This window comes from Engystomops pustulosus, chromosome 3 (assembly GCF_040894005.1).
Source record: "Engystomops pustulosus chromosome 3, aEngPut4.maternal, whole genome shotgun sequence".
Classification (NCBI taxonomy): Eukaryota; Metazoa; Chordata; class Amphibia; order Anura; family Leptodactylidae; genus Engystomops; species Engystomops pustulosus.
Window position 1 is genome coordinate 232,285,319 of NC_092413.1, and position 16,056 is coordinate 232,301,374.

Below are 16,056 nucleotides of genomic sequence, written 5' to 3' on the forward strand. Positions count from 1 at the left end.
CACACAGGAGAGGATTAGATACACAGCTCAGCAGACAGTATCACACAGGATAGGATTAGATACACAGCTCAGCAGGCAGTATCACACAGGAGAGGATTAGATACACAGCTCAGCAGTCAGTATCACACAGGATAGGGTTAGATACACAGCTCAGCAGTCAGTATTACACAGGATAGGATTAGATACACAGCTCAGCAGACAGTATCACACAGGATAGGGTTAGATACACAGCTCAGCAGTCAGTATCACACAGGATAGGATTAGATACATAGCTCAGCAGACAGTATCACACAGGAGAGGATTAGATACACAGCTCAGCAGTATCACACAGGATAGGATTAGATACATAGCTCAGCAGACAGTATCACACAGGAGAGGATTAGATACACAGCTCAGCAGACAGTATCACACAGGATAGGGTTAGATACACAGCTCAGCAGTCAGTATTACACAGGATAGGATTAGATACACAGCTCAGCAGTCAGTATCACACAGGATAGGATTAGATACACAGCTCAGCAGGCAGTATCACATAGGATAGGATTAGATACACAGCTCAGCAGTCGGGATTAGATCCATCCCCGGCTCCGGCACAGCAGGGGTCACTGGCTGTTGTAGTGAGTGCCCTGCAGGGGGCAGTAGTCCCTCGTGCTGCTCCCCTGGCCCCGGGAGGGTGGGGGCTCCTGTCAGTGAGGAGCAGAGGATGCGGGGGGCTCCGGCAGCATGGCAGGACACTCGCTGAGGTGGATGATGGGGGTGGTGGTCCGCCCGGACCCCTGAGCTGTGCGGAGGAGATGCCTGGGGGGAGACATGGAGAAAGTGACGGCCGGGATCTCGGAGCTGAGCTGGAGCTCGGTGTCTCTGCCCCTGGATGTCATCGTCAGCAAATTCCGGCTCCCGACTCTGGTGAAACTGGGAAAAGGTAACGGGATGATGGGGGGAGTAGTACTGGACTGTCTCTATCTGTATCTATCTCTTTCTGTCTCTCCACCTCCTATCTATCTCTCTCCTATCTATCTATCTCTCTCCTCTCTCCTATCTCCTATCTATCTATCTATCTATCTATCTCCTATCTATCTATCTATCTATCTATCTATCTATCTATCTATCTATCTATCTCTCTATCTCCTATCTATCTCTCTATCTCCTATCTATCTCTCTATCTCCTATCTATCTCTCTCCTATCTATCTATCTCCTATCTATCTATCTCCTATCTATCTATCTATCTATCTATCTCTCTCCTATCTATCTATCTCCTATCTATCTATCTATCTATCTCCTATCTATCTATCTATCTATCTCCTATCTATCTATCTATCTATCTATCTCCTATCTATCTATCTATCTATCTATCTCCTATCTATCTATCTATCTATCTCCTATCTATCTATCTATCTCCTATCTATCTATCTCCTATCTATCTATCTATCTATCTATCTATCTCCTATCTATCTATCTATCTCCTATCTATCTATCTATCTCCTATCTATCTATCTCCTATCTATCTATCTATCTATCTCCTATCTATCTATCTATCTATCTCCTATCTATCTATCTCCTATCTATCTATCTATCTCCTATCTATCTATCTATCTATCTATCTATCTATCTATCTATCTATCTATCTATCTCCTATCTATCTATCTATCTATCTATCTCCTATCTATCTATCTATCTATCTATCTATCTCCTATCTATCTATCTATCTCCTATCTATCTATCTATCTCCTATCTATCTATCTCCTATCTATCTATCTATCTATCTCCTATCTATCTATCTATCTATCTCCTATCTATCTATCTATCTATCTCCTATCTATCTATCTATCTATCTATCTCCTATCTATCTATCTATCTATCTATCTATCTATCTCCTATCTATCTATCTATCTCCTATCTATCTATCTATCTATCTATCTATCTATCTATCTATCTATCTCCTATCTATCTATCTATCTCCTATCTATCTATCTATCTCCTATCTATCTATCTATCTCCTATCTATCTATCTATCTATCTATCTATCTATCTCCTATCTATCTATCTATCTATCTCCTATCTATCTATCTATCTATCTCCTATCTATCTCCTATCTATCTATCTATCTCCTATCTATCTATCTATCTCCTATCTATCTATCTATCTATCTCCTATCTATCTATCTATCTATCTATCTATCTATCTATCTCCTATCTATCTATCTATCTATCTATCTCCTATCTATCTATCTATCTATCTCCTATCTATCTATCTATCTATCTATCTATCTATCTCCTATCTATCTATCTATCTATCTATCTCCTATCTATCTATCTATCTATCTATCTATCTATCTATCTCCTATCTATCTATCTATCTCCTATCTATCTATCTATCTCCTATCTATCTATCTATCTCCTATCTATCTCCTATCTATCTATCTATCTCCTATCTATCTATCTATCTCCTATCTATCTATCTATCTCTCTATCTCATATCTATCTATCTATCTATCTCCTATCTATCTATCTATCTCATATCTATCTCCTATCTATCTATCTATCTATCTCATATCTATCTCATATCTATATATCTATCTATCTATCTATCTATCTATCTCCTATCTATCTATCTATCTATCTCCTATCTATATCCTATCTATCTATCTCATATCTATCTATCTATCTCCTATCTATCTATCTATCTATCTATCTCTCTATCTCATATCTATCTATCTATCTATCTCATATCTATCTCATATCTATATATCTATCTATCTATCTATCTATCTCCTATCTATCTATCTATCTCCTATCTATATCCTATCTATCTTTCTATCTATCTATCTATTTATCTCCTATCTATCTATCTATCTATGTATCTATCTCTTATCTATCTATCTATCTATCTCCTTATCTATCTATCTATCTATCTATCTCCTTATCTATCTATCTATCTATCTCTTATCTATCTATCTCCTTATCTATCTATCTATCTCCTATCTATCTATCTATCTATCTCCTATCTATCTATTTATCTATCTCCTATCTATCTATCTATCTATCTCCTATCTATCTATCTATCTCCTATCTATCTATCTCCTATCTCTTATCTATCTATCTATCTATCTCTTATCTATCTATCTATCTCTTATCTATCTATCTATCTATCTATCTCCTATCTATCTATCTATCTCCTATCTATCTATCTATCTATCTATCTCATATCTATCTCATATCTATATATCTATCTATCTATCTATCTCCTATCTATCTATCTATCTCCTATCTATATCCTATCTATCTTTCTATCTATCTATCTATTTATCTCCTATCTATCTATCTATCTATGTATCTATCTCTTATCTATCTATCTATCTATCTCCTTATCTATCTATCTATCTATCTATCTATCTCCTTATCTATCTATCTATCTATCTCATATCTATCTCATATCTATATATCTATCTATCTATCTATCTCCTATCTATCTATCTATCTCCTATCTATATCCTATCTATCTTTCTATCTATCTATCTATTTATCTCCTATCTATCTATCTATGTATCTATCTCTTATCTATCTATCTATCTATCTCCTTATCTATCTATCTATCTATCTATCTCCTTATCTATCTATCTATCTATCTCTTATCTATCTATCTATCTATCTATCTCCTTATCTATCTATCTCCTTATCTATCTATCTATCTCCTATCTATCTATCTATCTATCTCCTATCTATCTATCTATCTCCTATCTATCTATCTATCTCCTATCTATCTATCTCCTATCTCTTATCTATCTATCTATCTATCTCTTATCTATCTATCTATCTATCTATCTATCTCCTATCTATCTATCTATCTATCTCCTATCTATCTATCTCCTATCTCTTATCTATCTATCTATCTATCTCCTATCTATCTATCTATCTATCTCTTATCTATCTATCTATCTATCTATCTATCTCATATCTATCTATCTATCTCCTATCTATCTATCTCTCTATCTATCTCTCTATCTCATATCTATCTATCTATCTCATATCTATCTCATATCTATATATCTATCTATCTATCTATCTCCTATCTATATCCTATCTATCTTTCTATCTATCTATCTATTTATCTCCTATCTATCTATCTATCTATCTATCTATGTATCTATCTCTTATCTATCTATCTATCTATCTCCTTATCTATCTATCTCCTTATCTATCTATCTATCTATCTCTTATCTATCTATCTATCTATCTCCTTATCTATCTATCTCCTTATCTATCTATCTCCTTATCTATCTATCTATCTCTTATCTATCTCATATCTATCTATCTATCTCCTATCTATCTATCTATCTATCTCTCTATCTCATATCTATCTATCTATCTATCTCATATCTATCTATCTATCTCATATCTATCTCATATCTATATATCTATCTATCTATCTATCTATCTATCTATCTCCTATCTATCTATCTATCTCCTATCTATATCCTATCTATCTTTCTATCTATCTATCTATTTATCTCCTATCTATCTATCTATCTATCTCTTATCTATCTATCTATCTCCTATCTATCTATCTATCTATCTATCTCCTTATCTATCTATCTATCTCCTATCTCTTATCTATCTATCTATCTATCTATCTATCTCTTATCTATCTATCTATCTCTTATCTATCTATCTATCTCCTATCTATCTATCTATCTATCTATCTATCTCCTATCTATCTCCTATCTATCTATCTATCTCCTATCTATCTATCTATCTCCTATCTCCTATCTATCTATCTATCTCCTATCTATCTATCTATCTCCTATCTATCTCCTATCTATCTATCTATCTCCTATTTATCTATCTATCTATCTCCTATCTATCTATCTATCTATCTCCTATCTATCTATCTATCTATCTATCTCCTATCTATCTATCTATCTATCTCCTATCTATCTATCTCCTATCTATCTATCTATCTATCTATCTATCTCCTATCTATCTATCTATCTATCTATCTCCTATCTATCTCCTATCTATCTATCTATCTCCTATCTATCTATCTATCTATCTATCTATCTATCTATCTATCTCCTTATCTATCTATCTCCTTATCTATCTATCTATCTCCTATCTATCTATCTATCTATCTCCTATCTATCTATCTATCGATCTATCTATCTATCTCCTATCTATCTATCTCCTATTTATATGAAGTAGAGGATCTTCTGGGGTCTCGGGTCCTGACACAATATTAACCCTCTCCTCCCCAGCATGCAGGTGACTTCCCTATCATGTGATTGGTGTGTATAGATATTGGGGAGCTGCACTCACACTCCCTGCATACAGCCGCTGTCATGTGACGCCTCAGGCATTGCTGATTGGTCCTTATACTTTGGGGATTGTTAGGATTCAGTCAGAATGATTTTTGGGTCTGTGGATCTGTGCGGCAGAATTACATTGTACATTTTTTGTACAACTTTTTTTCCTGACAAAATTCCAATCTGTGCCATAGAAATGGGGAGAAATCCGGGCGTATCCGTCACATAAACTTTCCAACTTTCTATAGGAAGATAAAAACCATTGTTTCCTTTAATCAGAGTTTGGATCCTGTGCGTTAGCTCCTCCCCCTCGGGTCTCCTCCCCCTCGGGTCTCCTCCCTCTGAACTGTTGGTACTTTATAGAGCAGAGAGGGCAGTACAAGGCGCTGGAGGATTGTGCGGATCTCTCATACAGACTCTAGTTCCTGGATTTTCTGTATCCGGAGATGACAAGTGGGAAGGTCATGTCCACCCTGGAAATTAACCAATTCCCTGCCAAGGACGTATGTCCCACCTCCTCAGTAGTCAAGGACTTACTGTATATAACACTCCCTAGATTTCTCTCAGATTGTGACATATTGGGGTCTTTTACTTTCAGTGCAGGAGAGCGGATGAACATATGTTCCTCTAAGCTGTTACCTATCAGCTGTATACAAACACACACATATATATATATTTCTGTAGTCATGTGGGTGGAGCCAGTCTGTCCCCTCCAGCCTAGGACCACCCATCTGACTCTATAGAGCCTTGATAGCCTTGACATCATGTACTGAAATAATACTATTTAGGCTTTCTGTTCTCAGATGGGTGTTCCTGGCCTGGAGCAGACATCCTGGCTCCGCCCATTTGACACTTGAGAGCTGAATAGAGGGGGAGTATAGATGATTACTACTCCCCCTGTATAGATGATTACTACACCCCCTGTATAGATGATTACTACCCCCCCTGTATAGATGATTAATACTCCCCCTGGATAGATGATTAATACTCCCCCTGTATAGATGATTACTACTCCTCCTGTATAGATGATTACTACTCCCCCCTGTATAGATGATTACTACTCCCCCCTGTATAGATGATTACTACTCCCCCTGTATAGATGATTACTACTCCCCCCTGTATAGATGATTACTACTCCTCCTGTATAGATGATTACTACCCCCCCTGTATAGATGATTACTACTCCCCCTGGATAGATGATTAATACTCCCCCTGTATAGATGATTACTACTCCTCCTGTATAGATGATTACTACTCCCCCCTGTATAGATGATTACTACTCCCCCCTGTATAGATGATTACTACTCCTCCTGTATAGATGATTACTACCCCCCCTGTATAGATGATTACTACTCCCCCTGGATAGATGATTAATACTCCCCCTGTATAGATGATTACTACTCCTCCTGTATAGATGATTACTACTCCCCCCTGTATAGATGATTACTACTCCCCCTGTATAGATGATTACTACTCCTCCTGTATAGATGATTACTACCCCCCCTGTATAGATGATTACTACTCCCCCCTGTATAGATGATTAATACTCCCCCTGTATAGATGATTAATACTCCCCCTGTATAGATGATTACTACTCCCTCTGTATAGATGATTACTACTCCCCCCTGTATAGATGATTACTACTCCCCCTGGATAGATGATTACTACTCCCCCTGGATAGATGATTACTACTCCCCCTGTATAGATGATTACTACTCCCCCTGTATAGATGATTACTGCTCCTCCTGTATAGATGATTACTGCTCCCCCTGTATAGATGATTACTGCTCCCCCTGTATAGATGATTACTACTCCCCCCTGTATAGATGATTACTACTCCCCCTGTATAGATGATTACTACTCCTCCTGTATAGATGATTACTACTCCCCCCTGTATAGATGATTACTACTCCCCCCTGTATAGATGATTAATACTCCCCCTGTATAGATGATTACTACTCCCTCTGTATAGATGATTACTACTCCCCCCTGTATAGATGATTACTACTCCCCCTGGATAGATGATTACTACTCCCCCTGTATAGATGATTACTACTCCCCCTGTATAGATGATTACTGCTCCCCCTGTATAGATGATTACTGCTCCCCCTGTATAGATGATTACTACTCCCCCTGTATAGATGATTACTACTCCCCCTGTATAGATGATTACTACTCCCCCTGTATAGATGATTACTACCCCCCCAGTATAGATGATTACTACTCCCCCTGTATAGATGATTACTACTCCCCCTGTATAGATGATTACTACTCCCCCTGTATAGATGATTACTACTCCCCCTGTATAGATGATTACTACTCCCCCCTGTATAGATGATTAATACTCCCCCTGTATAGATGATTACTACTCCCCCTGTATAGATGATTACTACCCCCCCTGTATAGATGATTACTACTCCCCTGTATAGATGATTACTACTCCCCCTGTATAGATGATTACTACTCCCCTGTATAGATGATTACTACTCCCCCTGTATAGATGATTACTCCCCCCCCTGTATAGATGATTACTACTCCCCCCCCCTGTATAGATGATTACTACTCCCCCTGTATAGATGATTACTACTCCCCCTGTATAGATTACTACTCCCCCTGTATAGATGATTACTACTCCCCCTGTATAGATGATTACTACTCCCCCTGGATAGATGATTACTACTCCTCCTGTATAGATGATTACTACTCCCCCTGTATAGATGATTACTACTCCCCCTGTATAGATTACTACTCCCCCTGTATAGATGATTACTACTCCCCCTGTATAGATGATTACTACTCCCCCTGTATAGATGATTACTACTCCCCCTGTATAGATGATTACTACTCCCCCTGTATAGATGATTACTACTCTCCCTGTATAGATGATTACTACTCCCCCTGTATAGATGATTACTACTCCCCCTGTATAGATGATTACTACTCCCCCTGTATAGATGATTACTACTCCCCCTGTATAGATGATTACTACTCCCCCTGTATAGATGATTACTACTCCCATAGACTGTACTTTCAGTCCATGTTAAGGACTTTTCCCATCACACATTCCTGTAGGGGGTTGGGGTCTTCAGCAATGATCCCGTCTGCATCCTCTGTGGCATGTGGGGGTCCACGGTGCCCGCTCTATGGTCGCGGCTCATTGTCATGCAGGGAGCAGCGTGCAGCTGGCAACAGGGCATTATTCACACACACAGGACCCCTGTTCCCCAACGTCCCTCCCCCAACTCTATTCTCTACAGAGTCCCCCCACCCTGGCCTCAAGGTTAACCCCTACATTACCAGGGAGAATCCCCCCCCACAGCACAGGATCCTCAGATGACATCACATCATGAGGATAGGGTTAGATACACAGCTCAGCAATCAGTATCACACAAGATGGGATTAGATACACAGCTCAGCAATCAGTATCACACATGATGGGATTAGATACACAGCTCAGCAGACAGTATCACACAGGAGAGGATTAGATACACAGCTCAGCAGTCAGTATCACACAGGAGAGGATTAGATACACAGCTCAGCAGTCAGTATCACACAGGAGAGGATTAGATACACAGCTCAGCAGTCAGTATCACACAGGATAGGATTAGATACACAGCTCAGCAGGCAGTATCACACAGGATAGGATTAGATACACAGCTCAGCAGACAGTATCACACAGGAGAGAATTAGATACACAGCTCAGCAGTCAGTATCACACAGGAGAGGATTAGATACACAGCTCAGCAGTCAGTATCACACAGGATAGGATTAGATACACAGCTCAGCAAGCAGTATCACACAGGATAGGATTAGATACACAGCTCAGCAAGCAGTATCACACAGAAGAGGATTAGATACACAGCTCAGCAGACAGTATCACACAGGATAGGATTAGATACACAGCTCAGCAAGCAGTATCACACAGAAAAGGATTAGATACACAGCTCAGCAGACAGTATCACACAGGATGGGATTAGATACACAGCTCAGCAGTATCACACAGGATAGGATTAGATACACAGCTCGGCAGTCAGTATCACGGATGAGAGGATTAGATACACAGCTCAGCAGTCAGTATCACGGATGAGAGGATTAGATACACAGCTCGGCAGTCAGTATCACGGATGAGAGGATTAGATACACAGCTCGGCAGTCAGTATCACGGATGAGAGGATTAGATACACTAGTCTGTAGTCAGTCATGTGTGCAGTGTTATATATGACCTGGGTGTCGCTCTCCGTGGTGCTGATCCGATTACTATCCATGTATGATGGAGACCCAGACCCCAGGGTCACTGACTGCAGAGCTGTCACTATTAACCCCTCACCCTCTGCCTGATGTCACCATCACATCTAACCTCCTACCTACCTCACATGTCCGGGGGCATTTATCATATGATCCTGATCCTCAGGACCACCACGACCCGCCCTGCCCCCTGCTCAAGAGGTACAAGAATACAGGATACACCTCCCCCCATAACAGTGTCACCTACACATCCCCCCATAACAGTGTCACCTACACATCCCCCCATAACAGTGTCACCTACACATCCCCCCATAACAGTGTCATCTACACATCCCCCCATAACAGTGTCACCTACACATCCCCCATAACAGTGTCATCTACACATCCCCCATAACAGTGTCACCTACACATCCCCCATAACAGTGTCACCTACACATCCTCCATAACAGTGTCACCTACACATCCCCCCCATAACAGTGTCACCTACACATCCCCCATAACAGTGTCACCTACACATCCCCCCATAACAGTGTCATCTACACATCCCCCATAACAGTGTCATCTACACATCCCCCCATAACAGTGTCACCTACACATCCCCCCATAACAGTGTCACCTACACATCCCCCATAACAGTGTCACCTACACATCCCCCATAACAGTGTCACCTACACATCCCCCATAACAGTGTCATCTACACATCCCCCCATAACAGTGTCACCTACACATCCCCCATAACACTGTCACCTACACATCCCCCATAACACTGTCACCTACACATCCCCCATAACACTGTCACCTACACATCCCCCCATAACAGTGTCATCTACACATCCCCCATAACAGTGTCACCTACACATCCCCCATAACAGTGTCACCTACACATCCCCCCATAACAGTGTCACCTACACATCCCCCCATAACAGTGTCATCTACACATCCTCCATAACAGTGTCACCTACACATCCCCCATAACACTGTCACCTACACATCCCCCCATAACAGTGTCATCTACACATCCTCCATAACAGTGTCACCTACACCCCCCCCATAACAGTGTCACCTACACATCCCCCATAACAGTGTCACCTACACATCCCCCATAACAGTGTCACCTACACATCCCCCCATAACAGTGTCACCTACACATCCCCCATAACAGTGTCACCTACACATCCCCCCATAACAGTGTCACCTACACATCCCCCATAACAGTGTCACCTACACATCCCCCATAACAGTGTCACCTACACATCCCCCCATAACAGTGTCACCTACACATCCCCCCATAACAGTGTCACCTACACATCCCCCCCATAACAGTGTCACCTCCACATCCCCCATAACAGTGTCACCTACACATCCCCCATAACAGTGTCACCTACACATCCCCCCATAACAGTGTCACCTACACATCCCCCATAACAGTGTCACCTACACATCCCCCCATAACAGTGTCATCTACACATCCCCCATAACAGTGTCACCTACACATCCCCTGCATAACAGTGTCACCTACACACCCCCCATAACAGTGTCACCTACACATCCCCCATAACAGTGTCACCTACACATCCCCCCATAACAGTGTCACCTACACATCCCCCATAACAGTGTCACCTACACATTCCCCCCATAACAGTGTCACCTACACATCCCCCCCATAACAGTGTCACCTACACATCCCCCATAACAGTGTCACCTACACATCCCCCCATAACAGTGTCACCTACACATCCCCCCATAACAGTGTCATCTACACATTCCCCATAACAGTGTCACCTACACATCCCCCATAACAGTGTCACCTACACATCCCCCCATAACAGTGTCACCTACACATCCCCCCATAACAGTGTCACCTACACATCCCCCATAACAGTGTCACCTACACATCCCCCCATAACAGTGTCATCTACACATCCCCTCATAACAGTGTCACCTACACATCTCCCATAACAATGAGATGGCTGTGGACTGGGTGGAGGGTTCTGTATGCAGGGAGCTCCCCCTGGTGGTGACTGGTTGTACAAGATTGTATTTTTGTTATATTAATGTAAGTGCAGAATATTTGGGGACACCGGGTCGGGTGTGAGCACTTTCTTCTGCCCGGTTCTGGTCCGTTATGACTTTATATAGAGCAGCGGTTATTTCTGGCACTGGCGCTGCGGAGGCGGAGGAGTCGTGTAATGTTCTGGTTCACTACACTGTAACGACATCTGGATGTAAATCCTTCCTATAATAGATAGTGCGGGGGAGGGCGGTGATTAACCCCTTCATTCCAACCACAGTGGATAATATCTGATGTAGGACACAGCTGAGGGTTTGTTGCAATGCATCAGTCTAGATAACCATGAGAGCAGGACAGCGGAGAGGTCTGTGCAGCGGAGGGTTTGTTACATTGTATCTGTTAGGCTGCTTAAAAGTAGCTAGACTGGATGAAACTGTAACAAAACCTCAGATCCCGAGAACGGGAACAATTGAAGAGGTTCTGCAGCAGCCTTCCTTCATAACGAGGGTCTTATTGATGGAGCTGCTAGAGTTTATTCACACAACAGATGCTGCAGAACCTCTTTTCAAAACTTTTTGTTTACTGTCAGTGAATGAAAACTTTCCAATTTACATAATTATCGTAATCCTGCTCACAGTTACATCTCTGATGGGAGTAGTAGTCTGCTTGGCCCTGGTATGTGTATCTGTACCCTGCGGCCAACCTCCCCCCCCCCCCCCATGCCTGGCGCGGTGGTGACGCCGGGTACCACAGGCTGGCAGCGTTGCCATGGAGACCTTTTCGAGCTTCTGGACTTTTTAGAAGTAGAAAATCAATAGAAATCCAATCCAGTCCAGAGGAAACTAAAAGCTGGAGCAATGCTCTGCAGGATGGGGATGCTCTGCAGGATGGGGATGCTCTGCAGGATGAGCAATGCTCTGCAGGATGGGGATGCTCTGCAGGATGGGCAATGCTCTGCAGGATGGGCAATGCTCTGCAGGATGGGCAATGCTCTGCAGGATGGGGATGCTCTGCAGGATGGGCAATGCTCTGCAGGATGGGCAATGCTCTGCAGGATGGGGATGCTCTGCAGGATGAGCAATGCTCTGCAGGATGGTCAATGCTCTGCAGGATGGGCAATGCTCTGCAGGATGGGTTATCACATAGACTCCTCACTCATCCAAATCTGTATAACCTTTTAAAATCTGCTCCTGGGAAAGCTCCTGCAGGAAGCATCCTTCTAAAATACAGGGACAAATGTACCCAGCCTAGACAAAATGCACAGACTGACACATTGGGGGTCAATTACTAAGGGCCCGATTCCCGTTTTCCCGACGTGTTAACCGAATATTTCCTATTTGCGCCGATTTTCCCTGAATTGCCCCGGAATTTTGGCGGATGACATCGGATTGTGGCGCATCGGCGCCGGCATGCACCCGACGGAAATCGGGGGGAGTGGGCGAACGAAAACCCGACGCGGAGCTTGCACTCACCTTCACTAAGAATAGGCCGGTGAACTTCAGCGCGTTCCGATGCTTTTCAGCGCAGCAGCGCCACATGGTGGACGGTGGAGGAACTACCTTAATAAACCCCGGCCGGACTCGAATCCACCGCAGAGAACGCGCCGCTGGATCGCGAATGGACCGGGTAAGTAAATCTGCCCCATTGTAACAAAGCAGCGGTGGCAGTGTGCACCTCACTACCGTCTCCCTCGTGTCACCCCAAACCTTCACTTTTCATCCCAGAATTGTGATGTTTGAATGTGACGGGAAAGGGGAGGTCTATGAGTGACAGCTCTGGAGGATAACGCAGCTCCCGGACTAAATGTGGCCAAAAGTATCAAAATATTCTGTGGCACAACCTTTATCTGAGACTAGTCAGGGTCTCTCCCAGCTCTGCACATCTAGAGGCTGGAGGTTCCTCCATTCTTCTCTGTACATCTAGAGGCCGGAGGTTCTTCTTTGTACATCTAGAGGCCGGAGGTTCCCCATTCTTCTCTGTACATCTAGAGGCTGGAGGTTCTCCCATTCTTCTCTGTACATCTAGAGGCTGGAGGTTCCTCCATTCTTCTCTGTACATCTAGAGGCTGGAGGTTCCCCCATTCTTCTCTGTACATCTAGAGGCTGGAGGTTCCCCATTCTTCTCTGTACATCTAGAGGCTGGAGGTTCTCCCATTCTTCTCTGTACATCTAGAGGCTGGAGGTTCCTCCATTCTTCTCTGTACATCTAGAGGCTGGAGGTTCCCCATTCTTCTCTGTACATCTAGAGGCTGGAGGTTCCCCCATTCTTCTTTGGACATCTAGAGGCTGGAGGTCCCCCCATTCTTCTTTGTACATCTAGAGGCTGGAGGTTCCTCCCATTCTTCTTTGTACATCTAGAGGCTGGAGGTTCTTCTTTGTACATCTAGAGGCTGGAGGTTCCCCCATTCTTCTCTGTACATCTAGAGGCCGGAGGTTCCTCCATTCTTCTTTGTACATCTAGAGGCTGGAGGTTCCCCCATTCTTCTTTGTACATCTAGAGGCTGGAGTTTCTTCTTTGTACATCTAGAGGCCGGAGGTTCTTCTTTGTACATCTAGAGGCTGGAGGTTCCTCCATTCTTCTCTGTACATCTAGAGGCTGGAGGTTCTTCTTTGTACATCTAGAGGCTGGAGGTTCCCCATTCTTCTCTGTACATCTAGAGGCTTGAGGTTCCTCCATTCTTCTTTGTACATCTAGAGGCTGGAGGTTCCCCCATTCTTCTTTGTACATCTAGAGGCTGGAGGTTCCCCCATTCTTCTTTGTACATCTAGAGGCTGGAGGTTCCTCCATTCTTCTCTGTACATCTAGAGGCTGGAGGTTCCCCCATTCTTCTCTGTACATCTAGAGGCTGGAGGTTCCCCCATTCTTCTCTGTACATCTAGAGGCTGGAGGTTCCTCCATTCTTCTCTGTACATCTAGAGGCTGGAGGTTCCTCCATTCTTCTTTGTACATCTAGAGGCTGGAGGTTCCCCCATTCTTCTTTGCACATCTAGAGGCTGGAGGTTCCCCCATTCTTCTCTGTACATCTAGAGGCTGGAGGTTCCTCCATTCTTCTCTGTACATCTAGAGGCTGGAGGTTCCTCCATTCTTCTTTGTACATCTAGAGGCTGGAGGTTCCCCCATTCTTCCTTGTACATCTAGAGGCTGGAGGTTCCCCCATTCTTCTCTGTACATCTAGAGGCTGGAGGTTCCCCCATTCTTCTCTGTACATCTAGAGGCTGGAGGTTCCCCCATTCTTCTCTGTACATCTAGAGGCTGGAGGTTCCTCCATTCTTCTCTGTACATCTAGAGGCTGGAGGTTCCCCCATTCTTCTCTGTACATCTAGAGGCTGGAGGTTCCCCCATTCTTCTTTGCACATCTAGAGGCTGGAGGTTCCCCCATTCTTCTCTGTACATCTAGAGGCTGGAGGTTCCCCCATTCTTCTCTGTACATCTAGAGGCTTGAGGTTCCTCCATTCTTCTTTGTACATCTAGAGGCTGGAGGTTCCCCCATTCTTCTTTGTACATCTAGAGGCTGGAGGTTCCCCCATTCTTCTCTGTACATCTAGAGGCTGGAGGTTCCTCCATTCTTCTTTGTACATCTAGAGGCTGGAGGTTCCCCCATTCTTCCTTGTACATCTAGAGGCTGGAGGTTGCCCCATTCTTCTTTGTACATCTAGAGGCTGGAGGTTCCCCCATTCTTCTTTGTACATCTAGAGGCTGGAGGTTCCCCCATTCTTCTTTGTACATCTAGAGCAGTGGTTCTCAACCTGTGGGTCGGGACCCCAGCGGGGGTCGAACGACCAAAACCGGGGGTCGCCTAAAGCCATCGGACCCGCAATTTTACTGTGTTTTTACTGCGAGTTGCATGGTTTGGGGTCACCACAGCATGAGGAACTGTACTGCGGGGTCACAGCATTAGAAAGGTTGAGAACCACTGATCTAGAGGCTGGAGGTTCCTCCATTCTTCTTTGTACATCTAGAGGCTGGAGGTTCCCCCATTCTTCTTTGTACATCTAGAGGCTGGAGGTTCCCCCATTCTTCTTTGTACATCTAGAGGCTGGAGGTTCCCCCATTCTTCTCTGTACATCTAGAGGCTGGAGGTTCCCCCATTCTTCTTTGTACATCTAGAGGCTGGAGGTTCCCCCATTCTTCTCTGTACATCTAGAGGCTGGAGGTTCCTCCCATTCTTCTTTGTACATCTAGAGGCCGGAGGTTCCCCCCATTCTTCTTTGTACATCTAGAGGCCGGAGGTTCCCCCCATTCTTCTTTGTACATCTAGAGGCTGGAGTTTCCTCCATTCTTCTCTGTACATCTAGAGGCTGGAGGTTCCCCATTCTTCTTTGTACATCTAGAGGCTGGAGGTTCCTCCCATTCTTCTTTGTACATCTAGAGGCTGGAGGTTCCCCCCATTCTTCTTTGTACATCTAGAGGCCGGAGGTTCCCCCCATTCTTCTTTGTACATCTAGAGGCTGGAGTTTCCTCCATTCTTCTCTGTACATCTAGAGGCTGGAGGTTCCCCAT

At 43.4% G+C, this 16,056-nt stretch overlaps 1 protein-coding gene across 1 annotated transcript in view; it reads left to right on the forward strand.

Annotated features, from left to right (window-relative positions):
• Window positions 1-668: 668 nt before the first annotated feature.
• The window catches only part of GAREM2 (GRB2 associated regulator of MAPK1 subtype 2), a 64,975-nt gene continuing 49,587 nt past the window's right edge, over window positions 669-16,056 (forward strand). Inside the window, exon 1 of the mRNA XM_072143991.1 lies at window positions 669-922. Coding sequence (XP_072000092.1) covers window positions 811-922 — 112 coding nt within the window. The 5' untranslated portion in view covers window positions 669-810. The remainder of the gene's footprint in view (window positions 923-16,056) is intronic.